The sequence below is a fragment of the Octopus sinensis genome, linkage group LG3, assembly GCF_006345805.1.
Source record: "Octopus sinensis linkage group LG3, ASM634580v1, whole genome shotgun sequence".
In the NCBI taxonomy this organism is placed as follows: Eukaryota; Metazoa; Mollusca; class Cephalopoda; order Octopoda; family Octopodidae; genus Octopus; species Octopus sinensis.
In genome coordinates, this window is record NC_042999.1 from 97,587,052 (window position 1) to 97,614,893 (window position 27,842).

The window sequence follows — 27,842 nt, forward strand, 5'->3', positions numbered from 1 at the left end:
GCATTTAAACCAGTCATATCAGGCCTAAATATTCTACCTGTTTTATGTTCAAACTGGGAAGATCTGGCTTCTCACACCTAACTTACAATGTCATTCTAAAAATATACAATCACATCATTAAAAACACAAAGCTACAAGGTAAGTAATTGAAAACGGTGAATAAATAAGCATTATATTTGAGAGAGTACTCTGAATGCTGAAGAGTTAGAATAATGGGCAATTAACGTTCATGCTGTATATTGTTGATTTTTTTCCATTTAACTCTTTTGTTTTTTTCTTATAACTCTTTCTTTTACTTGTTTCAGTCATTTGACTGTGGCCATGCTGGAGCACTGCCTTTAGTTGAGCAAATCGACCCCAGGACTTATTCCTTGTAAGCCTGGTACTTATTCTATCGGTCTCTTTTGCCGAATCACTAAGTTACAGGGATGTAAACACACCAGCATCAGTTGTCAAGCGATGTTGGGGGACAAACACAGACACACTAACACACACCCATATATATATATATATACATATACATATATACAACGGGCTTCTTTCAGTTTCCGTCTACCAAATCCACTCACAAGGCTTTGGTCAGCCCGTGGCTATAGTAGAAGACACTTGGCCAAGGTGCCATGCAGTGGGACTGAACCCAGAACCATGTGGTTGGTAGGCAACTTTTGTAAAAATTTAATTTATTTATTCTAAAATTGTTTTTCATCTTTATATATTCTAATGTTAATTAGAAATATTTCTATATCTGCTCTGAAATAGAGAGTAGTATAGAGTAAAAGTCAGCAATAGGATAAGAGTTGTAAAAATGAAAATAAAAAAATTCACTTACAAAAAAAAACAATCTACACAATTTTTTTTTTCTCGTCCATGGGAATTTCTCCCAGACAGCATTGGCAGTCCTTGAAATGTCACAATAAAAATTAGACTCCAAAATTAAATCTTTCACTTAGGTCATGGGCAAATAAACAAACATACGAAAACAAAAATACAAACAGAGAGAGAGACGGCAGGTTTAAACTGGTTTCCTTCAATTCTGCTGTTTAGTGACAGGTAATGTGAAAATTATTGTTAAGTGAATGCTTTGTTGTGTGGAAGCTGTTGCTACATTGAGCAAGTAACTACATACAAAACTTTTAACCAAATTTTTTTTTATAGAATGACTGTGAGTTAGTGCATGGGTAAATTGAAGTATAATATATCTATTGTACAATGCACAGTGAATTAGAATGTGGGGTACAGTAAAGTTGTATGGTGAACTGGTAATGGACATACAGTAAAGTTGTGCATAGTGACCTGATGTTTGACATATTGAAGTTGTAGATGGTGAACCAGTGTGTAAGATGTAGGTATGTCGTATATGGTGAACTGGTATGTGACATACAGTGAAGGTGTGTATAATGAACTGATGTGTGACATATAATAGAGTGTGATAAACTGGTATGTAGTAATCTGATATATTGTAAACTGAAATGTAATGAGTTGATTAAAGTTTAACCACTCGTGAATATCAATAATCAATGGTACTGGTTAATGAGAATGGCTTGGTAGCATGTACTGTGCTTTTGCTAATTGTTTTAGGTGCCTTCTCAGACCTCTCACTCTTGACCTAGCAGACTTTCCAGGATGTGGTAGTTGGAGGAAGAGAGAACTGCATCATTTCAAGTGAGAAGATTGGAGCAATATGAAATGAAGTGCCTTGCTTAAGGGAACACAATTTGTGGTCCAGGGATTGAGCCTATAACTTTATGATCATGAAATCAACATACAGAAAAAAAAGTACTCAGAACAACTGTTATTACATTATTTACATTCAATGGATATTTGTCCTCATCTTGTTTGTTGTTAACACAACATTTCAGCAGATATACCCTCCAGCCTTCTTCAGGTGTCTTGGGGAAATTTCGAACTGTAACTATGTTATTGTTTAAACTTAGATCAGATATTATTCAGTTGACTTAGAATCAAAAACATTCAAGCCTTGACTATCCTGCCATTTCTTTTTTAGGAATAGTGTATCTTGGATTATATCATTTAATGTGTCCTTTCTCTTTCAAGATAGTGAGGTGCTATTTGAGAGAAATTTGGCTGCTATTTCTCACAGGTTAAACAATCACAGAGACTGCTTTATTGACTTGCCTAATTCAATGTTGTTGTTTAGCCCCAGGTCAGTCCAGATCAAGTAATCCTACAATCAAAGCATTCCAGGTGTGACTATCCCAACTTTATTCAAGCAAAGCTATTTAGACAATATCATAAAATCTAGCCTTCCGTTTTTTAATAAGGACGTAATTTTGGCGGAGATTTAGTTGCAATTTTTAACAAGTCAGGTCAATCAAACATGAAAAGATTTTCTCATTAGTTTGTTTACAATGGCATAGGGATGAATCAGCATGCAGGGTACAGTAATTGCATCTGGAGGTCTAAGTTTGGTTTGGTTTTCTTTTTTATATTTTGCAAAATGAGTTTGTCACAGGTGGAATGGCAATGCTCACAACCTTTCTTTCAGCCAGCAGAAGTTTACCCAGACAAGAGACCAGGTCTGACCACTTACAACAGAATGGTCCCGCTAAAAGCACCTGAAGGCAACAGGTTAACTCTACCATCCCCAAAACAAGAATGACCCTTCCAATAGGTTTCCACACAGTTTTCATCAATCAAATTTCTCTAACAAGGCTTTGGCTTACCTGAAGCCCCAGTTGAAGACACTATCGAACAAGAAAGCATGTAGTTGTGAAGATTGGCCAAAAGTTTCAAGAATTCATTGATTATGATGATGATGATGGTATCAGGTATTTCCTTAGGGAAGGCCCTATTATAGGACTTTATTGCAGGGTCAACTTTATTGTTATACTATTACTTATGCAAGGTCAAATTTGAGAGAGAAGTTTACAGTCTGTAAAGTCAAATAACAAAATTTTACACCTTTGAAGATGACAAGGTATGGGAGCCTCTATGTGGTTACTCAGCTTGCTAGAAACAGCAACCAATTCTTGCTCAAATTACTTCCTACCATCTTGAAAAATGGGACATATCTTTAACACCCAAGATAAAAATGTAATGGTCATGGCTGAAATGTCTTTGATCATAGGTTTGCTCAGTCAGAACTGACTTATAGCTTGTATGTGATCATTCAACCAGCAATAAATCACACTCTATCTTAAATAAAGAAGGATGCACTCAACAAAATGTAGTCCCTGATATACAAAAAGACCAGATGACCATGGCTGGAATGTCCTCCATTATAAGACAGCTTGAGTAGGGCTGACCTAGGACTAAAAAACAACATTTCTTTCTATAAATACCACAACATATAGTGAGGTTGTGAATGTTGTTATGTTTTCTAAATCTTTTCTCTTTAATAAAGATTGGTTAGTATTATATTTTTTTAGAGTAATTGAATGACAGACTTAATGTTTAGTGACTCTTTTTAATTATGTCTCTTTATGTCCTAAGCATAAGTCCCTTCAAGATGGAGAAAATAAGTTCATTTATATATTGGGGCTGATTCAAATCACTCTATCACTTCCTTAAAATCTTTTGGCTCCTAAACCTTAACAGAAGTTTAAGGGCTCTCTCTGGTGAAGAGGATTGACCTGTAAGAGTCCTGTGTCAGTGCCACACAAAAAAGCACTAGTTCCAGTTCCACATGAAAATGTTCATGCAGTACACATTAAAAGCACACAGCACACATTGTAAAGTGGTTGGCATTAGCAAGGGCATCCTGCTGTAGAAACCATGCCAAATCTGACTGGAACCTGGTGTGCAGCTCTCCGGCTTGCCAGCTCTGGTCAAACCCTCCAACCCATGCCAGCATGGAAATTGGACATTAAATGGTGATGATGATAACTCACTATTTTCTCTCTTGAAGGTGGCAAGTTGGCAGAATCATTAGCATGCTGGACAAAATGCCTAGCAGCATTTCTTCCACCTCATTACATTCCAAGTTCAAATTCTGCTGAGACCAGCTTTCCTTTTCATCCTTTCAGAGTCAATTAAATAAAGTACCAGTCAAGTATTGGGGTTGATGTAATCAACTTACCCCTCCCCTCAAAGCTGCATACTCTGCACCAACATTAGAAAACAATATTTTCTTTCTTGCATAATTTTTATCTGACATTAAGTTGAAACAGGTATTGCATTACAGCAAAGTCATGCTTACCATTCATAAACACACACACACACACAATTATTGTTTATTTGTTGCACATGATACACTCATGATATATAATCTCTCTCTCTCTCTCTCTCTGTGGGTTTCAATTCTATGCCGCAATACAATGGTACAAATACCACAGTATACCAGTATGCTGCAAGGAATGTCTAGGTGTACTGTGGATTCCTAAAATTAAGGCTTTAGAAAATGCATAGAAATGTTTAAGTCTTGGAAACTTGTGCGTGGGAAAAAAAAAAGAGGTCACCTACCTTCCTCTCTCATCTGCGCCTGTCTAATAGTAGTTACTCTGGTGATCCTGTCCTACCCTGTCACCCAATAATAAGCAGCTGCTATCTCCAACTTGAGAGCAAATTCCCACATGCCCATTTGCAATGCCTCGGTCGGCCAAAAGAGAATAACTTTCTCCTGTCCCCCCTTCTGTTTCATGCTTCTTCTTCCTGTCAGTCCCTTGACCATTGACATCATGGCCCTCTTCTTCTGGCTCAGCCCCACACACCCCTACCCCCAATCTCAAAGATCACCTCCTCACTTCACTCTGTATTGAAATCTACCACCCACCCAGATGGGTGCCTTGCATGTTGTGACCTTCTTAAACTGGGAACCTCGTTGTCTTCCTCTTCTCCACAATCATCATCTGATAAAGCAACAATCCTATGAACATCCAAGACATGATGCAGCAGTCCATTGACAGGGATGTTGTTTTTGGAATTGACAACCACTACTATTCCTCTGTACCACTGAGTTGTGCTGCGTGCATTTTGGTAGCTCGACCCAGACTTCATTTCCCACCTCCATGAAGTCAGGTCCCCTCTCTTCTACATGGCATCTCAATGGTTTACTCAGACGCTGCCATTCATATTTGAATATCGCTCTATGTGACATGGACTCTTCAGCCTGTCCTGATTGGGGTGACATGTTGTACCAGAACACCACTTCCAGCAGTGAGACATCTCCCCTCTCCACCATGGCCTTGATTGTTTGATGATGTCTCTCCACAATCCCATTTCCACTTGGCCTGTATACGGCTCTAAAAAAGCGATGCACTTTCCACCTGTCAAGCATCTCCTTTGGCGCCTCCGAACAAAATGCTGTGCTGTTGTCCATCAGCAATTCATCCACAGGGCCCCACTCTAAGAATACCTCATTTAGAATACATGGTATCTTGTCTGCTGTACCTGTCCTCAATTCCCTTCAAATGGCCATCTGGCCCGGCCCACAATCGACCATTGAGAGATACGTCCCCTATCGGCAGTGTGTTATATCCACTGCTAATTGTCTCCAGTTGTGCTATACCGAAACATTTCCCTGCTCATGCACACCTAGAGCAGGGTCGATGGATTGACACCTGTCGCAGTTCCTGACCACCTTCTGGATACCCCATCTGGTAACATCAGTGTTAATCCTCCTAATGAGATACAGAGTCCTATCCACGCCCATATGATGCATGGCATGCAGTCTCCTTAGCTTGGAGTCATTTAACTGACACACCACGGCTACCCCTTGCTTTGATTCTTCCAGCTCCCCTAACCAGGCCTTTTTTACCCTGGTTAGAGTGTCTGCCTTGTTTCCTCTCTGAAGGCACAAAAACCACATTCAGCTTCAGGCTGACCTTGCCATTCAGCTCCCCTAGAATCCCTAGGCGGTGCTTCACTAGCATTTCCGCAGCCCCTTTGGTTCACACCTTCTTCTTGTTGGTGATCACTGATCTTACCCAGCCAAATACAGTAGCTGAATCCGTCCTGATTTCGATGAGGCACAGCCCCCATTTTAGGGCCAAATTCACTCCCTTCAGCACTGTGTCCAACTCAGCGACATAGTTGTAGTTGTCTGCTTTTTGAAGCCAGGTGGCATCCTCTACTTTGGTACTTCCGATCTCCAACATGCTGCCTATTGCAATACTGCTAGCATCACACCCTACGATCCCACTATCCAATTTGGGCACATGCCAGTTCCTTCTGACTGGGTCTTTCACTCTCATCCTCTCTAGGATTTCTAACATCATCACCACTGTCCCCTCTCCCACCTTATCACTCCAGTTCTCTCCTTCTGCTTGTCTCTTGGTGTAACTTCATGCCATACACAGCCACTCCATGATAGGGTAGTGACCTACTAACTTCCCGCACATTGAAAACAGTTCTCTCTTTCTGACGTTGGTACCCAGCTCCGGGATCTCATTCCCTCTATGAAACACCAACTCACCTGTTCTATTTCCCTGAAGCTTAAGCCCCAGTGCATCTCCTCCAGCCATTGTGAATAAGTTTCCCCACAGAAACTTATTCACAATTTTGTTATACACAAGTATTATTAATAAAACAAGTTATCTTTTATCTTTTACTTGTTTCTAGCATTGGACAGTGGCCATGCTGGGGCACTACTTTAAAGGGTTTTAGTTGAACAAATTGACCCTTACTTAGTTTTTAAAGTCTAGCATTTATCTAATTAGTCTCTTTTGCCAAACCACTAAGTTAGGGGACGTAAACAAACAAGCACCAGTTGTCAAAAAGAGTGGTGAAAGACACAAACATATATACACATATAGAAACAGGTATGTGTGTGTGTGTATATATATATATATATATATATATTATGGGTATTTTTCAATTTCTATCTACCAAAACTACTCACAAGGCTTCTGTCAGCCTTGTGCTATAGTAGAAGACACTTGTTCAAGGTACCAAACCGTGAGACTGAACCTGGAATCATGCGGTTGGAAAGCAAGATTCTTGACACACAGTCATGCCTGTGCCTGTAGTTAGCCAATGGTTTTCTATATTTTTACCTAAATTTTTAAGCTTAAAATCCAAAGATTTTTTTAAAACTTTCCATGTGAAGTGTACTAATAATTTTTTGTTTGATCTCTATGTTTGAAGTCGATGGTGCTAAGAGCAATGGACTTGCAACAGCTGAAGAAATACAGAGATTGTTGTATCATTGGCTCAGAAACTTGATGTCCTGTATGTGAGTCGCCTTACCTGTATTATTCAATAAATATAGTATTTTATTTCCAATGATATTGAGGTCTACCACTTTTGACATTGCAGGTGATTTGTCAAGATATATATACACATATATACATACATGCACACAGGACGGGCCAAAAGTCATGCACCAAATAAGTAAAAACATGCTTCAAATTTTCTAAAATTGAATAAAATGATGAATACACATGTACTTGTAGGTCATGAGCAAAATAAATAATAATAATAATAATAATCTATATATATATAAAACTGAGAATGTGTGTGTGTGTGTTCATCACTAAAACTCAAGAACTACCCAACTAATTTCATTCAAATTTTACACATGCCTTACTTAGGGTCCATGCTGTGACACACACACACACAATATATATATATATATATGCACGCACACACACACACACCAAAATAAATATCAAATGGAAATTGTAGTTGTGATACCTGTGCCGGTGGCATGTAAAAAGCACCATCCGAATGTGGCCGCTGCCTTGACTGGCTTCTGTGCCAGTGGCATGTAAAAAGCACCAACTGATCATGGCTGCTGTCAACCTCCCCTGGCACCTGTGCCAGTGGCACATAAAAAGCACCCACTACACTCACGGAGTTGTTGGCATTAGGAAGGGCATTCAGCTGTAGAAACACTGCCAGATCAGACTGGAGTCTGGTGCAGCCTCCAGGTTTCCCAGACCCCAGTCGAACCAGCCAACCCGTGCTAGCACGGAAAACAGATGTTAAACGATGATGATGATGATGATATATATGTACATATAAGGCAAATAAGAAAATGGAGAGGATATACAATCGACAAACATCAGCCTGTAAACATTCAATTATATCTATTTATTAATTGTTTACAAACATATGTGTAATTGATACGAGTAAACGAATGAAATAAGCCAATAAATACGTAAACATTATATATATATATATATATATACAAAATAAATGTATAATAATAGATGAGTGTACAGATTAGTATCTGTACACTCATGTATTATTATCCATGTATTTGTATATATATATATATCTGTTTACATAATTATTGGCTTATTTCATGTTTACTTGTATCACTTACACTTGTTTTTAACCAATTAATAAATAGATATAATTGAATGTTTACTGGCTGATGTTTGTCGATTGTATATCCTCTCCATTTTCTTATTTGCCTTATAAATCCTGGGTAAATTTCTAATTTACCCCCACCCATACTTAGTATTGAATTGTGATATTGTCATGCAATAGTAAGCACTTGGTTATAAATATGTAGGTACATATCCAGTAGTATATTGGATATTTAATATCGCTTAGATAGTTTCTTAACCTCTAACTCATACAGACATATATGTGTGTGTATATATATAGATATACATGTTTATATACATATACATGGCTATATATATATATATGGATGTATGTATATATGTGTACCTGTGTTTGTACCCCCATTAATGCTTGACAGCCGATGTTGCTGTGTTTATGTACCCATAACTTAGCCATTTGGCAAAACACACCGATAGAATAAGTACTAGACTTACAAAGAATAAATCCTGGGGTCAATTTCTTTGACTAAAAGTAGTGCTCCAGTATGGCCATAGTCATATGACTGAAACAAGTAAAACGATAAAAAAAACTATGACATTTTAACCCCAAGCAACGCCAGGTATCTCTGCTAGTGTAATATAAATGTGAAATGTTTTGGTGTGAGACTTTTGGCCCACCCTATACATACACACACACACACACACATACACTATGCTACAGTAGAAGAGGCTTGCCCAAGGTGCCATGCAATGGGACTGAGCTTGCAGCCATGTAGTTATGAAGCAAACTTCTCAACCACTCAGCCACACATGCACCTATATAGTATATATAAATTACCATTAGGTCCCCTAAACCTGTAAGACAACTGCTCAGTGTGATCATACCTTAAAATGGCAAGGTGTATGTATAAATGATCAGGATGTAGGTGTACAATGAAAAATCAATACTAGCTGCCAAAAGAGAATCTGATTAATGATTAAATTAAATAATGTGTGTCAAACTTTGAACTTTTTGGCATACTGTGAGGCAAAGCAGAGACTAACATTCCAAGCAGAGTGCTCTCTTATTAGAAGAGAAATATCTCTATATCACTCTGCCACAATATGCCTCACTTTTGTTTAACCCAAATTCAATTTACGATGTCACAGACATTAAATAAGCTACCAATTTTAGTGACTTTTAATTATAGAGCTTACTGTCGATTTACTCTATTACTCATGTCTGTGCTATAAAAATTCATGCAAGGTTTCAGCTGTCAAGATGGTCACAGTTGGAATACCTTTGATCACAGGTCTGCTCCACATGGGGTAAAACACAATAATATTCATACAAAGATTACTCCATTTTCTCTGTTGAGGTATAGTAATGCTTGAAATTTTAGTATCTTCTTTATCTCGTCATACATCTTCGGGTTCATTCTAATTTAATTCTTACTAACACAATCTATAACCAGATCATGTATTCTATTGACTGTTCTTTTACTATACGTTTAATATTCATGCAACTGTTTATTATATAAATGATTTCTCTGTACATTAACATGAAAAAATATAAACTTATAGGTTGGCCATATCCTGTGATAAACTTATAATTACATGTCCTCTACTTCCAAATTTTTCTCCACTTTTTCCTTTCTTTTTTATATGACTTAGTCTGAGAAGGAAAGGTAGCCTCCAAACCCCTTTCAGGACCTTGAGACTGATGTGAGAAAGTGAAACAAGTTATCCTTAGACTGGTGACATAGCTCAACTGCTCACAATGCTGCAGTATACTCCGTTGATGCTACCCAAAGGTCAAGAATGTGTAAGACTGGGTGATGGATTAAGTCCTATGAACAAAAAAGATCCCTACAACAATCTTCTAAACAGTTTCAATCCACCAAATTTTACTCTTAAGGCTTTCAAGTTGCTGTGTAATATGACTGAACTTGAAACTGTGCAGTAACTAACTGAACTTCTTAATCACATGGTCTTGGCTGTGCTCAGTTTATTGTCAGATATTAATGTCACTTACTTGAACATTAATGGGTAATCAGTCTCGTTGACTTCTTATAGAAACCAATGGCTACTAGCTCCTCTTTTACTTGCACCCCAATATTGCAAACTACCAAATTACAGGTCAAATTTACAATATCTACAATTTTCAGCTTGAGAATTTATGATTGAAATTTCTTGGTTGGTGCAGGGAGTAGGAACCATAGACTTCTCAGTTGCCTGTCTTATTAACTCAGACACCTGTTTTTCATGTAACAAGTTGTTATTTATGTACTACTTGTCAGTGTCTTACTAGATATGACAGTTGGAATGCTACCTAAATAAAGGTTTATGAGTCTAATCTCAGCTTGAGAAATAGCAGAAATGAATGAAACAGTGTACTCTTAAAAAAGAAAAAAAAAACCTGAGAAAAACTGAGGTTAACAATCTGAGAAACTTTCTGCTGTCTCTTATAATTTAGTACTAAACAATGAGCCATTGAAGTATCGCCCTTATGTCTGGTCTTTGTTTCTATAAATAGTGATTTTCTACTTTGACGAAAGACAAAATATTGGAAAGAAATATAGATAATGAATCAACTTCAACATATTACAAGTACCTACTTCATCAATCTTTGTATTTATTTGGTTTAGTATACCTAGTTCAGTACCTAGTGATAAATACAATAATATATGTATGCAGTTTGTTTCTCCACCTTATGCTTTCAATTTATAAATGTTGGAATTACATTTGTGGGATTTGAACTGAGAAACTGGACGGACAAAGCTAAATATTGAAAACCATTTTGTGCTGTGTTCTTATGTTTCTGTCACATTGCTCCTCTCTTGTAAGGAGTAATTATATCTTCTAAATGTTTCTCAACTGAACAAAGAGTTTTAGTGTGTGTGGTAGCCCCAGTTGTTCGAGTCCCTTCTCAAGTTTACCAACATAGTTTTCTTTCAGAGTTTGTCGTATAGTTTTCCGACATAATGACTGCAGTGAAGGCAACACAGGTGATGTGGTGTAGCCAAGTCCGGTGAGATATTCGCGCATTTCTTTCATGTGCAGAAGATTTGTCCTACATGTATTCAGTGAGTGTATATCTGTATAACCCCGTTCATAAATATAAGACAGATTTAACAGGAATGTCAATACAGTTTTGTAAATTTGTTCTGGTGAAAGCTGGCAGGATAACAGAGCCATGTTAACTATCTGAAAACGATAAGAAAAAGAAAAAGAATAAATATTAGAAGTAAAACTGAGATTACATGCCTATTCAATGAAAATTGATGTTTGTAATTATATTTGTAATAACCAAACAAATTTCACCACAACAGAAAATGTTTTGTTCCGATATTATTGTTATAATTATCAAGAGCCTATTGTATACAAAGCTCAATTTCAATCCAATTCAATTAGTTAATGTCAATTTAATTTATCAACATTTCTCCACATTGGAATAAATATTTCAAACTATAAAAGAATTTATGAATAATCAATAGTATTTAATAATATTTATATAAAAGTAGAGAAAATATTGTTGCCAAAGACAGTGTAAAATGCTTACATTTAAGTTCATACAAGTGATGTTAGTTTAAAAACTTAATTTAATTATTCTCAAAACAAACAGGCATATATTCTGGAAGTTTTATTCTTATTAATCATTTCACCAATAAAGATGAACAAAAGATAACAATGACTATTATTCTTCAAATAGCTGCAACTTAGATGCATTTTACCAAAATGTGCAAAGAATTCCTGTCCTCCATTAGCTTTGGTAGATTCTTAATTTCATGTGGTGTATCTCTGCTAATAACATCAATGTAGTTGAGTCATCTTTGTCCTCTATTAGAGTGTGGAAGTCTCCAAAATAGAACATCTGATATGGTCTGTTGTTCAGCATCATAGAAGTGGTCTGCAGTGGCTACCCTGCATGGAGAAATAATAGTAGAAATGGGCAAAATGCACCCACAAATCTCCTCTTTGAACTTGTGCACATGCCATGAGATGTTTTAAGCCCTCATAAGAAATATGGTGTATGTACCATCAAGACAATCTTGAAGCTCTTTCTTCATAGTTCAGGTTTCAGTTGCACAGAGAAGAATGGATATTGTTTACTAGTATATGCCTATAGTGAAGGCATGTGGCCTAGTGGTTAGGCTGTTGCACTCACAATCACCAGATTATGTATTCAATTCCCAGACCGAGCAGCACATTGTGTTCTGAACATGACATAACTGGACTATATTATGTATTACTATTAATGAGTTAACAAAGGTACTCAACATGTTACAGATAGCAACCAAATCTCCCTCAAATCACATGCTACGAGCTTAAAGAAGGAAGAATACATCGTGTAATGTAGTCCTAAATATGCTGTCTACAAAGGATGGTCCTGGACGGAATGTTTTTGCTCATTGATAAGCTCAATCAGAATTAACCTGAAAACAAACTGAACTGTATTCCATATCACGTCACAGTCTAATACTGACCACCACTTCAGACTAAACTTACCATTTTATTAGTGTTCTGTAAAATGTAATAAAACACAGATGGACACCATGCAGGGCTGCTGAAGCTGCTACCATTTCTTATAAGCATCATAATGATTTCAAAGTTTGGTTCCATTGCACGTACAGATACCATGAAGGGGCTGATGCCTTCGTTGTCAGCAGCATCAATTTTTGCACCATAACTGGGATGGAAAAAAAGCAAAGAAGGTCAGAGATTAAAAGATTAATAAAACAACAGATAAAGAGAATCAAAAGGCAATCTGTTTAATAACACAAGAATTATTGGATTTGAAATATTTTTGCCTTTTTGTTAATTATTAAATCAAAAAGTCCATTGTGTGTGTTTGTGTGTGTGCACGCACAAACATTACTGTCTCCATGACATCATGTGATAGTTATAAACGAGGATTATCAAGCAAATAGTGTCCTTTGTTTCCAATATTCTGTGAAAACATGTCTGGCCATGGGGAAATATCATCTTGCTTGGAAACAGATGACAAGAAGGACATCCAATCATGGAAAATCTGCCTTAACAAATTCCATCCAACCTATGTAACCATGGAAAATGGGATGTAAAAAAATGATGATAATTATATACACACACACACACACACACACACACATCATCATCATTTAACCTTTTTTAATTCTGGCATAGATTGGAGAACTCAGTATGAATCAGAGGGCCATACCAACTCCAATGTCTATGTCTACTTTGACATTGTTTCTACAGCTGGATGCCCTCCCTAACACCAACCACTTCACAGAGTGTATACTGGATGCTTTTGTTTGTGGCACCAGCACTGGGATGGTCATCAAGTACTCGCAAAACAAGATTCCTCAAATGAGTAGAGTGTAGAATTGAGGGATACGAAAGTATTACAGAGACACAGAAGCGGGTGTCTTACTGAAGAAATGAATACATAGCATCCCCACAATCCACACACATCCTTCACCCTCTTATTACATATGCCTCTTATCACTCACCTATCTGTCATCCATGTCCCTATCACCCATGTTCTTATTATTCAAGTTTCTAGTGACCATGCTTTCATTGCTCATCTCTCAATCATTCTCTCCTATATCTAGAAAAATGGTTCTTTACCATACATTGCTTCCAGTGTAACTAGAGATGCCACAGGATGCCACCCACTCTTAAACACTCCTACTCTACTTCTCTATCTTTATTATTCTAGTTCTCTTACCCAATATTTAAAGGGTTTCTTTCAATGGTTTAATCTTTGTTAGTTTCCTCCATACCTTCTTTTATCATTTGTTGTTGTCCCAAGTTGACCCTAGTTGAATGAACTTATGAGTAAAGGTTTTCTAGCCATGACTACTTGATCTTTTTTATTATTCTAGATATAGCATACCACAGATTACATTATCCATCAATTTATATCAGGTCCACATTAAGTAAGCATTGTAGGAGCTAAAAGCAAAATTTTTATATTTTCCCTTCATATGCTGTCAAAATGATATGGAGACATTGTGAATGAGATATGTCAACTGGATCAGCCAACAAAAGTTAAAAATAGAAATACAATCAAGGAAACTAATCTATTCTAGTTATAACTCATTTCAACAAGTACTGATATGTTAACCAATCTGAGTGAGTAAACTACACAGACAGCCGGATATAGAGCTGTATGAATGGTTAAGGGTAAAGTTCAGATCTAACTTGAATGGTACACAATACATATTGTGATCAATATTAAGATAGAGTGTTCACTAACATATTTGCTTGTTTTATACATGCAGTATATGTGGAATTTCCACAGTTATTTTAAAAACTATAAGATTATTGGAAGTTTATAGAGAACCATGTAGTAACATGATTTTTTTTAAAATAGCATTTAATATAATATAAATGTTCTGTCTATGGTAGATTATGTCATTAATTTTACTCCATAGTTTATCATTACTTGTTATGAAAAATATAAATGTAGTGTGTATAACAGCTTATGTCTTTGATTTCATTCTATAATTATAATGTTACATACACAGAAGGTAGAAGAATGGTATTAGGTAACAGAAATGTAACAGTCATTCTTTAGAAATTGAAATTTAAGAAGATAATGTCAAGATGATGGCTATTGCTTTTGACTAAGGAACATGTTAAATCATCCAGGGATTTTTAAAAATATGAACTTCAGTCCAATATAAAAAAATAAATAATAAGTAAATTTTTTGTTGTCACCTGCTAAGCAATACAAAAACTGTGAACTGATGATTTTATAAGCTAACATTTTTACTAACATCCTTAATACAATAAACTGCTACGGTTCTTACTGGGTAGATGGATGGATGGCTCTCAGTTGTTTGACTGAGGGTTCAATTGTTCAACCAACTAAATTATCTGCTCAGATGTTACATACTGCAGAAAATCTTAGCCATACTACCATTCTACACTGGCAGAAATCATCATAAACAAGATTAGAGGAACAAACACATCAAAATCTTGAATGCGATGCAGTAGCATAATGCTATCAAGAAAGAAGCCTTGAGCCAGCTTGAAGAAATCAATCCATTGATCCAGAAAAATGAAAAGCAATTCTGCATAGACAAATAACTAAACATAATCCTTGAGAAATTCTTGAAAGAAATCATACCAGAAGGATTACAATTGGTACTTGAAAACAACTGATTCTTTTTTGATAAGCAAAATTATCTTCAAATATAAAGAAAAACAATGGACACAGTAGTCCCACTTCCTCTTGCAACATTAATGATAAGATGTTTAGAAATTGAAAAATCCAGTCTGAGATTATTTTTGAGTGTTTCAAATCTTGTTTAAAAGAAAAATGGAAAAGCCTTCTGGATAACTGCTTTATATTTTAGAAGAGAATTGAGGTAGACTACAAAATTCCATAAATTAATCAATAACGTTCATGAATCAATCCAATTCACAATAGAAATAAATGAAAGGGAATTTAATTTCCATTTCTGAACATTTTAGTAATTTAGAAAAATGAGACAATTATAATCAATCACTACTGCAAAGACATGGACAGGCACCAATAGCTAAAGTTTAGATCCTGACACCCATTCTGCACTAAAAAAAATATCCCATTTAACATGGCAAGGCATGTAAGAGTAGTATTTATAGACTCAACTAGAAAAGAAAGAGAGAACTAAAAAAAAAAAATCTTTCAGGAACCAAAATAACTGAAAAAATATAAAACACCATAACCAAAGCAAAACAAATCCTAACCACTGGTTTATGGAGAATCTCTCACAAGGAGGAGAACACAGAAATTTTACAATTGTAGTCACCCACAACCTCGTAAATCACAACAGCCAAAAAATACTTTCCAATACAAACCTAAGGGAAACTGCAAACCTTAAAAGACTCTTAACAAAGATGATATTCACATCAGAAGAGGAATGTTTCATGCAATGAACATCTAGATCTTTGTTCAGTTAAAAATATTCTCTTTTTATGGAAAAAAGGAACAATTATTAAAGGCAAAAGAAGACTATTTTATAAAGATCTTCGATCTGAAATTAAACCAGAAATAATAACCACTACCAAATGCAGTTCCTACTATACAGATAACAACCTAGAAATTTTTACTTTATACTAAATGTGTTTGAAAAGCTGAAGACAGCAAAGGCACTCACACATAAACTCTACTCATTCAAATCTATGTTAATATGCTGTTTTTCAAGATCTCTTTTTGTTATAAATGATTAATAATTTTTAATTAAAAAAATTTCATATATATTAGTTGAAATTTACAGAAAAACAAAAGATGAAGACAGGTGTATGAACAACAAGCAGATGTATTAGTTTGATTCTCTGGAAGGTGAGAAAATCTTTTACATTTTGAGCCTATACTCTTCAACAGGAAGGAATACGAGGAAATAAACAGAGAGAATTAGAAAAAAATGTAGATTTAGCAATCAAGCATATATATATATATATATATATATATATACTCATCATCTTGTTTTAACATTCAGGTTTCCATGCTCACATGGGTTGTCCGGAAGATTTTCTACAGCCAGATGCCCTTCTGTTACTAACCCTGACTTATTTCCAAGTAAAGTGATATTTTCCCTGTGACCAACATGGGTCAGAAGACTGAGAATGAAGGACACCCCTGGCATGACAGTGATACTCGCTTACAAAGATGATGTAATGTACCACACACATACATACATACATACATACACACACACATGCACACGCATACATGACAGGCTTCTTTCAGTTTCCATCTATCAAATCCGTTCACATGGCTTTGGTCAGCTCAAGGCTAAAGTAGAAGACACTTACCCAAAGTGCCATGTGGTGGAACTGAACCTAAAACCATGTAGCTGTGAAGCAAACTTCTTACAACAAAGCCATAGCATGGAAAACGGACATTAAACGATGATGATGATATACATATATATATGTATATATACACACACATATCTATAAATATATATATGATGTACATATATATCTTGCTCAAATGATAAAATGATCACCTAAGTTGTGTTAGCTCTTGTTGAACCCTGAAGAAGTCCTATGATAATATAGTATGAATATGGCAACTTCCTTGGCTTTAAACGATATGCTAGGAGATTCCCATCAACTACATGGTATGACAGAAACATATATGTAAGTTCTTCTTATGTTTTTCTTAATTTTTTTTGAGCTTCAAACTTCCAGTCCATTTATTTATTTATTTGTAATGTTTTTTTCTCTCAAAAGAATGTCATCTTTCTACAACATGCAAATAAATCAGTAATTACATTCATTTATTCTTCATTTTCTCCTCTTTGTTTATCCTTCAATATATAATGTATATATACATCTATACATTATGCATGTCTCTGTGTTTCACTCTCACCCTGGTAATTTTAGCAATTCAGCAAAATGAGCCCAGCAGAATAAATACTTGACTTAAAATATTGGGCTTGATTTGATTAACTAAACCCTTTAAGGTGGTACCTCAGCTTGGCCACACAATCCAGTGACTAAAACAAGTAAAAAAAAATATAAATAAATAAAACAATAAAATAATATGAAAGAAGCTACTTACTCAAGCAGTAATTCTACTGTTTTTACGCATTTCACGCTGCATGCTGTCCACAAAGCTGTCCGCTTATCTTTATCAGTCACATTGACATTAGCACCACCTTTCAGGAGTCGGTGAACTCCCTGAGTAAAGTTCATCCGTGCAGCATACACCAAAAGAGGTTGAGTATTTTTCTCAGAGAAATAAGACGTTGAGTCCAAATTCAAAAGCTTTCCACATCTTTCATGAAAGTCCATTAATGCATGGAAAACAGAGAACTGACGTTTGTACATGGCCCAAGCAAGAAGACATGACATTTTCACACTCTGATTGATGTCATGGCTAAATCTTTTTGAATATAGCATTTCCTCTAGAGTTTCTTTGTCTCCACAACAAACAGCTTGGCATAACTGTTTAAAGGCCACAGTTGTGTCTTCACTGTTGGTATAGCCAAATTTGTGAGGGTTGTTGATGTTTGCTTTGGCCCTGCATAGCTGTTGCTCAGTTGCAAATCGGCAATATTTGATCTGGCTATGACTAACAGGTAACTTCTGTTTGTGCGGGCAGTTACGGGAATAAAGGATTTCCTTTGGGTAGATTTGAAGGCAACGAAAGCATTGGTGAGTGGATGGTTGAATGGGTTGTGGTGAAACCAAGAAATAATCCATTGTTTGGATAGCTGAAAAAAAAAAAATAATAATAAAAAAATTGCAAGACAGTTACAATACCAGTGATCATAAGAGCACTTGGAATTATCAAGAAGGGAACTGAAATTTATTTGAGGATGATTCCTGGCTAACCATCCTTGTAGGAAGTGCAAAAGATTGTCTTAACTGGTACATCACATGTATTGAGAAGAGCATTGTTGCTGTGACGAAATACCGCTAAGCATTTCGCCCGGCGTGCTAACGTTTCTGCCAGCTCGCCACCTTATACAGATAGTATGGTACCATTTGCTGCAGACAGCAAGCCTGCTATGCATGCAAGACTCCAGGAGTTACAACAAAACCTGAAATAAGAATAAACAACAACAGCAAGAAGAAGAAGAAAAACAATTAACTAGACATCGCATTCTTGAAAGAGTTGTTCTATGCGGCTGCTACAGCCTCCAAAGATGTGTAGGTTAAAACTGAAAAACAGAGTTGCAAATCCTCATAAAAGACCTATGTGGCAAGAAAAAGAATCAAGAAACAAATTAATGCTTGCTGATCTGATATAGAAACATTGAAAAACTTAAGCAATAATCATAATATAAAATCATCCAAGAAGAGAAAGATAATGTGAAAATATGAATTAAAGTCAAAACAATTTTCTGAAGTAATGGAGAAGATAAAACAAAAAGTGCTGGACAAAGCTGTACACATATGTTACTTTGAAAGACAATTCTGTTTTTTCAAGGATAACAGCATGTTTAAAAATGACTCAAAGAAGTTCTATAGACAGACTGGAAAGATCACCATCAAAATAAAAGTTTCCTTAGAACATGAAATACTTGAGTTCTGGAGTAAGGTTTGGACAGATGAAAAGGAGCATAAATGTGATATTCCATGGATTAACAAGACATTGTGCTTATACAAAAAGAAATACAGGAAGAGGTCAGTGCAGAAGATACCATACTTATACAGAAAAAGTTCACTAAATGGAAGTCACTTGGTATAGATAAGATCCCAAACTATTAGCCTAATATGTTGATAAACTCGAAGGAACCACAAATGAACCCCAAAAAATGCTGAAACAAAAAAACTCCTAAAAATTACAGACCCATAACAAGCCTAATAACAATGTTCGAGATCCTTACATTTGTTATAGTGGAACACATGTATACTTCCCTCATGAACAATATTTCCCCTAATGAAGAGAAAATCTGTAAATCTAGGGCTTATGGATATAAGGATCAACTGTTAATAAACAACTGCAGGCACTACTACACACAATCAAACAATTTAGTGATGACATCAAAATGGAATTTGGGCTGTACAAATGCACCAAAGCTACATTTGCCATGGTAAAAACCATCAAACATGCATAAGCACACTAGATAGAGATACAAAGATAAAAGTATTAGATCCTGAAAGGAGTTATAATTATCTAGGGAGTATGTGAAGGAGAGGGGATTAAGCACTCACTTATGAAATAAAAAATAAGGAAGGAGTGCTATCAGAGAGGAAGGAGTGAACCAGAAACTGAGAGGTCAGGATCATTTCCTTCCAACTAGAAATTACCAGAATAATGTCCTTAAACATGAAATCAGCCTATCATACAACATATGTGGAGAGCATCAAGAGACAATCAACCACATAATCTCTGGATGCAGCTAACTGCTACCAACAGAACAGTTGCAAAGACATGACATGGTTAGTCAATATGCTGCACAAAGATTACCATCCTTTAGAATTTCAGTGTTCAAATTGATCAGGAAATACAGGCTAACCAACAAGATATTATTGTGAAAAATCAGATTGAAAAGACTGGCTGTTTGATTCATACTGCAGCTCCAGCTAACAAAAACACATCTCTGAAAACATTTGAGAAACTGAGCAAATATAAGGACCTGGAGATTGAAATTAGAATAATGTGGTATTGCAAAGCAATAACACTACTTGTTATTATTGGGGCACTTGGAATGATATTAAGAGGAGCAAATAAATAAGTAGACCAAATCTCTGTGAAATGCAAAGGATCATACATATTCTGCATAAATTCGTTTCCATGTAAATGCAACCTTACTCATTCTGCTTTGTTTTTCTCCCAGAGATATCAGTGCTTTTAATTGCAGAGCGCCTCACTTGTTAGCATCATAAGATACAAAACCTTGCTGTCCCTCGACATCTCTCATTGTAATTTTTTTACAACTCATATAGCAAAGCCAAAGCAAATAATAATAATAATAATAATAATAATAATAATAGTCATCATCATCATCATTTAACGTCTGCTTTCCATTTTGGGCGATTTGACTGAGGACTGGCAAACCAGATGGTTGCACCAGACTCCAATCTGATCTGGCAGAGTTTCTACAGCTGGATGCCCTTCCTAATGCCAACCACTCCGAGAGTGTAGTGGGTGCTTTTACATGTTACCGGCACGAGGGCCAGTCTGGCAGTACTGGCAACGGCCACGCTCAAATGCTGTTTTTTATGTGCCATCTGCACAGGAGTCAGTCCAACAGCACTGGCAACTACCTCGCTCAAATGTTTTGTTCACGTGCCAGTAGGGTGACACAGGTAACGATCATGCTCAGATGGTGCTTAATAATAATAATAATAATAATAATATAATAATAATAGTCATCATCATCATCATTTAACGTCTGCTTTCCATTTTGGGCGATTTGACTGAGGACTGGCAAACCAGATGGTTGCACCAGACTCCAATCTGATCTGGCAGAGTTTCTACAGCTGGATGCCCTTCCTAATGCCAACCACTCCGAGAGTGTAGTGGGTGCTTTTACATGTTACCGGCACGAGGGCCAGTCTGGCAGTACTGGCAACGGCCACGCTCAAATGCTGTTTTTTATGTGCCATCTGCACAGGAGTCAGTCCAACAGCACTGGCAACTACCTCGCTCAAATGTTTTGTTCACGTGCCAGTAGGGTGACACAGGTAACGATCATGCTCAGATGGTGCTTAATAATAATAATAATAATAATAATAAGGGTTTCAAATTTTGTCACAAGGGCAGCAGTTTGGGGGGAGGGGATGAGTTGATTGCATCAACCCCAGTCTTCAACTGGTACTTATTTTATCAACCCCAAAAGGATGAAAGGCAAAGTCGACTTGGCAGAATTTGAACTCAGAACGTAGTGACAAATAATAATAAATGCTCTGATGCAGTACCAGGCAGTGGCTCTCCTGGCTTTCAATCTTAAATGATTGGTTGTGTTATTGTGTAATGTTTTGTCTTGGTATAAAAGATGGGCTACAGTAAATATTCTGCTCAATGATACAGATTTGCTTGTCAGTTTTTTAACCTTAACTAGTTGAGTATGTCCCTTGGTGGTTGATGATAAGTATATCTCTGATCATGAGCAGAAGTAGTGGGGAGCATCATAGCCATGTGTTGAGAGGAATTCCTTGGGGTTTAAATTATTCACCTCTTGAAACATGGGTATTTCATTCATCATCCTTAAACAAACCTCATTTATGATTTTTTGAGTGGGATGGGATACTTGACCTGAAGAAATTTTTAACTGGGACCCACATGTGAGGTCATGCGCTGTTTATCTTGATATGAGATCGCCATGTCACAGACATATGGTTGTGATGGATGTGCCTGGAGTGCCCTTATCAAACAGGTAGTCATGATGGATATACTGGGCTTTGTATATTTTACCCCAGTGTCACTTTGATGGCATGCACTGCTCTCTCACTCAATAAGGAGGAGGACAGGAACAAGAACAGAAGTTTCTGATTTAGGCACAAGGCCAGCAAATTTAAAGGAGGCAATTAGTTAAATTGACCCCAGTATTTTATTATCAACAAAATGATTAAAGGTAAAGTCAACTTCAGTGAGATTTGAACTCAGAACCCTGCCAAAATGCAGGTCTTGTGCCTAAATTACAAGCAAGCATGCAAACAAATAAACAACATTTTATAAGATAGACAGATCTTATAAAATTACCTTTTCTGGTCATTTTATAAGGAGGGGGAGGAGGAAAATGAAGAGGAAGAATGGGAATGAAGAGGAAAGGGCAGAAAAGGAGGTGCAGAAGTGGAGCAGGAGAGTAAGAGGGAGAAAAGGAGGAGGATGAAGAAGTAGAAGATGAAGAGGAGGGGAAGAGGAAGACGTGGAGGCAGGAGAGGACTGCCTAACAGTTATATAGTTTCAGAAAAGATCTTTACGAGTAATTTAAAGTCTTCGAGATCATTTTATAGAATAACAGATGTTATGGGAAAGTTATATTGACCTTATAAATTTATATTGAATAAATGTAACAAGCACAAAGTTTGAAGGAAATAACCATTTTCCATACTTTCTAGGGATAAGCAAATAAGAAATAACAGTTGCTACCCAAGGACAGAAATTGTGTTACAATGTCATGTGGAAACCAAAACCACGTAGCTGCAAAGCCACATGGTATCAGCTTCAGTTCCATGCTATGCACCACAGGTGTCATCTATTACAGCCTCAGGCTGACCAGTGTCTTGGTGAGTGAATTGGTAGATGAAAATGTAAGAAACCTTCACTGCATGTGCATGTATGTGGCCAGGTGTATGCATGTGCTTGTGTCAACCCCTTGTCTTGATATTTATGCATCAGGTGTAAAAAACAAAGTCAATATTCATATAAACAGTGTCATTTGTTAATAGAAAACATGTCCAACCATTGATCTATTTGTTGTTCAAAGGACTAGGGAAATATTTATTTCTTTACTACCCACAAGGGGCTAAACACAGAGAGGACAGACAAACGGATTCAGTCGATTATATCGACCCCAGTGCGTAGCTGGTACTTATTTAATCGACCCCGAAAGGATGAAAGGCAAAGTCGACCTCGGCGGAATTTGAACTCAGAACGTAACGGCGGACGAAATACGGCTACGCATTTCGCCCGGCGTACTAACGTTTCTGCCAGCTCGCCGCCTAGGGAAATATTATCTTACTTGAAAACAGGTAAGGGTTGGTGACAGGGATAGTATCTGACCAGAGAAGATCTGCTTCGATAAATGTTGTCTGACCTATACAATTATGAAACGGTGGATGTTAAAAACAATGATGTTGGGGACGATGATAAGGTGGCGATCTGGCAGAAACGTTAGCGCACTGGACAAAATGCTTAGCAGTGTTTCGTCTGCCGTTATGTTCTGAGTTCAAATTCTGCCGAGGTCGACTTTGTCTTTCATCCTTTCGGGGTCGATAAATTAAGTACCAGTTACGCACTGGGGGGGTCGATGTAATCGACTTAATCCATTTGTCTGTCCTTGTTTGTCCTCTCTGTGTTTAGCCCCTTGTGGGTAGCAAAGAAATAGTTGGGGATGATGATAATAATAATAATGAAGGGGAGGAGGAGGAGGAAAATGAAGAGGGAGGGAAGGTGGGAAGGGGAGGAGGGGGAATGAAGAGGAAAGGGAAGAAAAAGTGCAGAAGTGGAGCAGGAGAGGAAGAGGGAGAAAAAGAGGAGGATGAAGAAGTAGAAGATGAAGAGGAAGAAATGGAGGTAGGAGAAAAGGACTGCCAAAGTTATATAGTTTTAGAAAAGATCTTTATGAGTAATTTAAAGTCTTCGAGGGTCAACTTTGCCTTTCATACTTTCGAGGTCAATAAAGTAAGTACCAGTTGAGTACTGGGTCACTGTAATCGACTAACCCCTGCCCCAAATTTCAGGACTTGTGCCTATACTAGAAAGGATTTATGTAAATCTAGATCTCCACTTCGGTTCAGAAACCAGTATATACCAACTGTTATTAGGAAGACACTTAAAAATTTGAAGTACATACCTATCACTTACAGCCACCTGCGAGCAACTATAAATATTTTCATTAAAAAATAGAACAAGTTTATCCAGTATTTCATTTGATAGGTCTTCCTTTGAACAAAAAGATTCCCTAAGTATAATGAAGCATTCAAGTATAATGAAGCATTCAAGTACAATGATTTTAAAGATAAAATTACATAAATGAATATAATATCAAATGTCAGACACAGAAAAATAGATCATGTACAATTATTTGGCTTAATGCTCCATTTAGTATTAAAGTGAATACAAATATTGTTAAATATTTCTTTACCTTATGAAATAGATATTTACCATAAAACACTAATGTCAAATTAAGTTTCATCGGCACACACAAATTTGCTACAAGAATAGCATGTGTTAATAGTAAAAATCTTAAGCAGCTACCAATATTCAATTCTTCCTGTTCATACAAATGTTTTAACCACATACATTATCCAATAGATAATTTGTCTTTCAATTTATGATATTATTATGTAAAAATATTTACAGCTAATAATTCGCTTTCTGTGGACGCACAATGGCCCAGTGGTTAGGGCAGCAGACTCATGGTTGTAGGATCGCGGTTTCGATTCCCAGTCAGGGCGTTGTGAATGTTTATTGAGCGAAAACGCCTAAAGCTCCACGAGGCTCCAGCAGGAGGTGGTGGCAATCCCTGCTGTACTCTTTCGCCACAACTTTCTCTCACTCTTTCTTCTGTTGGCTTGCTCGCTTAGCCAGTGGGGTGGCATCATTTGAAAGCTAATACAATGCGAAGCACATTGTGAGCAGCAACGTGTAGCAACATCTGATAGCCTGGTCGGTCACGTGATCACATAAATTCACTTTCTAAAGATAATATATGACCAAAAATCCTTTTAAGTTAAGATTCAACTTCAATATGTTTTAAGAAATCTTGAAGTTTATTAAACTGCTATTTAACATTATTATAAGACTACTAGTAGTAATTTGATAACCTACAAGTTAGTCAAACTACTGTTTGAAAGATATAAGGACATATAATAATAAAAATATTTCTGATTTTTGTGCCTGGGAGGGTAACTTTCTAGGTGCAATCCCACGGTCAGTCATGACCGAAGAGGGTCTCAGTATATATATATATATATATATATATTATATATATATATATTACGACCTGACTGGTTCCCGTGCTGATGGCATGTAAAAAGGGCCATCCAAATGTGATCGATGCCAGGGCCACCTGACTGGATCCTGTACCAGTGGCATGTAAAAAGCACTCACTACTCTTGAAGTGGTTAGCGTTAGGAAGGGCAGCCAGCTGTAGAAACATTGCCAGATCAGATTGGAGCCTGGTGCAGCCGCTGGCTTCCCAGACCTCAGTCAAACAGTCCAACCCATGCCAGCATGGGAAATGGATGTTAAACAACGATGATGATGGTGATATATATATACAGGTTGCATAGAAAGTAAATAGGCATAAGAAATTGCTTATAGAATTTTTAGTATCACTGAAGTCATGATGAAAACATTTTAAAACAGACAACAGTAATGGGGATTTATTGTCTTATTGCTTATTTTCCAGATAGTCGGTCGCTTGACTGTTCAGGAGCAATCTAAGATAGCAGCAAGCTAAGATAGCAGCATGCTATGAAGTGTGGAATTCTGTTGTTTTGGCTCAGAGATGGAAGTGTGCATGGAAAGGTAAGCAAGTAACACTACATCCGGATACAATGAAAAGTTGTCATGTAAAGCTGATGACCACGGGCTCTGTGAACAATGCCAGAAGTGACCATCCAACCACATCCCAATCAGGGGAGAACATGACAACAGTGCAGGAAATGTTTAATCGCAGCTCACAAAAATCAACATGTCAAGCAGCTCGTGAAAGTGGATTAACAAGACACACAATACATATGGTGTTACAGAAAGAATTGAATTTTCATCCATGGAAGCCCCATTACACGCAGGAGCTAAAACCTGATGGTAGGATGCAGACCTCATGAATGGCCTCCAAGAAGTCCAGATCTCACTCCGTGTGATTTTTAACTGTGGGGTTACACAAAAGAGGAGGTGTACATGATAAAACCTCACACACGGGAGGCCTAAGAGACACGGATTCAGGAGGTTCTCAGTGATATCCCAGACGACGTCCTTCAGAATGTTGTTCATTCCATCTCTGGCTGTTTAAGGAAACTGGTTGACGCCACCGGTGCTTACGTTGAAATATGAAGATTTACTTTCATTTTCCCATGTAATAAAGAACATGTATCATTTGTTTCAATAAATTTGTAAAAGGAATATGGATTTTATTACCAATTTTTAATACCTACTTACTTTTCACCCACCCTGTATATGTACACACAGACAGACAGATAGACAGATAGAAGGCAGTGAGCCGGCAGAATCATGAGCACGCCGGGCGAAATGGTTTGTGGTATTTCGTCCACTGCTGCATTCTGAGTTCAAATTCCGCTGAGGTCGACTTTGCCTTTCATTCTTTCGGGATCGATAAATTAAGCACCAGTTACGCACTGGGGTCGATGTAATCGACTTAATCCGTTTGTCTGTCCTTGTTTGTCCCCTCTGTGTTTAGCACCTTGTGGGTAGTAAAGAAACAGGTATTTCGTCTGTCATTACATTCTGTTTTCAAATCCCGCTAGGTCAACTTTGCCTTTCATCCTTTCGGGGTCGATAAATTAAGTACCAGTTACACACTGGGGTCGATGTAATCAACTTAATCCCTTTGTCCTTGTTTGTCCCCTCTATGTTTAGACCCTTGTGGGCAATAAAGAAATAAGATAGATAGATAGATATTCATATACATCATCATTTAACGTTTGCTTTCCATACTGGCATGGATTGGACGGTTTGACAAAGAACCAGCGAGTTGCATCAAGCTCCAATATCATCTTTTGGCATGGTTTCTATAGCCACAATAAACTAATACATATACACAAAACAGTACATGAGGCATCGTAGCAGGTGGTAAAAGAACATCTATAGACCACATACACAATGAAACAAAAAGTTCACATACACAATGAAACAAGTTCTAAAAATGAAAGTCCATTTTTACTAGATTGGAAAGTAAGGAGAGAGAGAGAGGGGGGGTAGGGATAGAGACTGGAAAGAGTGTAGGCTGTCACTGTAGGATTGTGCAATACGAGTACAAAGGTTGGGGGTTGTAAAAACACCTGGCCTACTACATCCGTAGGGAGCATCCCTACTACTACTACTACTAACATGCACCTGTCTGCAAGACGAGCAACTAACCAAGTTGTTAAAACACTAACAGTCGTACAATACAAAGGACCACCTGTATCTTGTTAATTCGACAAAATATTTCTTCTGCTACAACATAAGCCTCTATGTAGTAGCTCGACCTACTAGAAATAGCAGTCAAATGTCCCTGAAATCACAGCAATAAAATGGAAAAAGTTTAGCCATCACTAGTATGAACTGGTAATTTGTACCACGCGTTTGTTAATAGTTTTAGGTTCATTTGTAGGTGAAAGCAGACTAAGACACCCTCGTATCATAGTATGGTCGTAAAATATAGAAGTATACAATCGACAAGGTAGATAGGTATTCCTTCAGAGATGGTATCACAAAAGTGAATATGAAATTTATTGTTTTATCTATTTCTTCGGCAATTTCTATAAAAAAATTCGTTTTTTTTTCAGCTCACACAGACATGTACATACGCAAATATACATACATGCACATAAATACATATA

General features: G+C 36.9%; 1 protein-coding gene and 1 long non-coding RNA gene across 3 annotated transcripts in view; one reads left to right on the plus strand and one right to left on the minus strand.

Moving 5' to 3' along the window:
* On the plus strand, positions 1-19,000 carry LOC118762519. Its single transcript, XR_004998275.1, has 4 exons — positions 1-142; positions 1,172-1,178; positions 11,586-11,590; positions 18,991-19,000. It is a non-coding gene; the product is annotated as an uncharacterized LOC118762519 (long non-coding RNA).
* The window catches only part of LOC115209373, a 26,842-nt gene continuing 9,775 nt past the window's right edge, over positions 10,776-27,842 (minus strand). For both annotated transcript variants that reach the window (XM_029777752.2, XM_029777750.2), the window contains exons 2-4: positions 17,716-18,370; positions 12,681-12,861; positions 10,776-11,378 (exon numbers count right to left, since the gene is read on the minus strand). In XM_029777752.2, the coding sequence (XP_029633612.1) occupies positions 11,034-11,378; positions 12,681-12,861; positions 17,716-18,359 (1,170 nt within the window). In that variant the 5' untranslated portion in view covers positions 18,360-18,370 and the 3' untranslated portion in view covers positions 10,776-11,033. The remainder of the gene's footprint in view (positions 11,379-12,680; positions 12,862-17,715; positions 18,371-27,842) is intronic.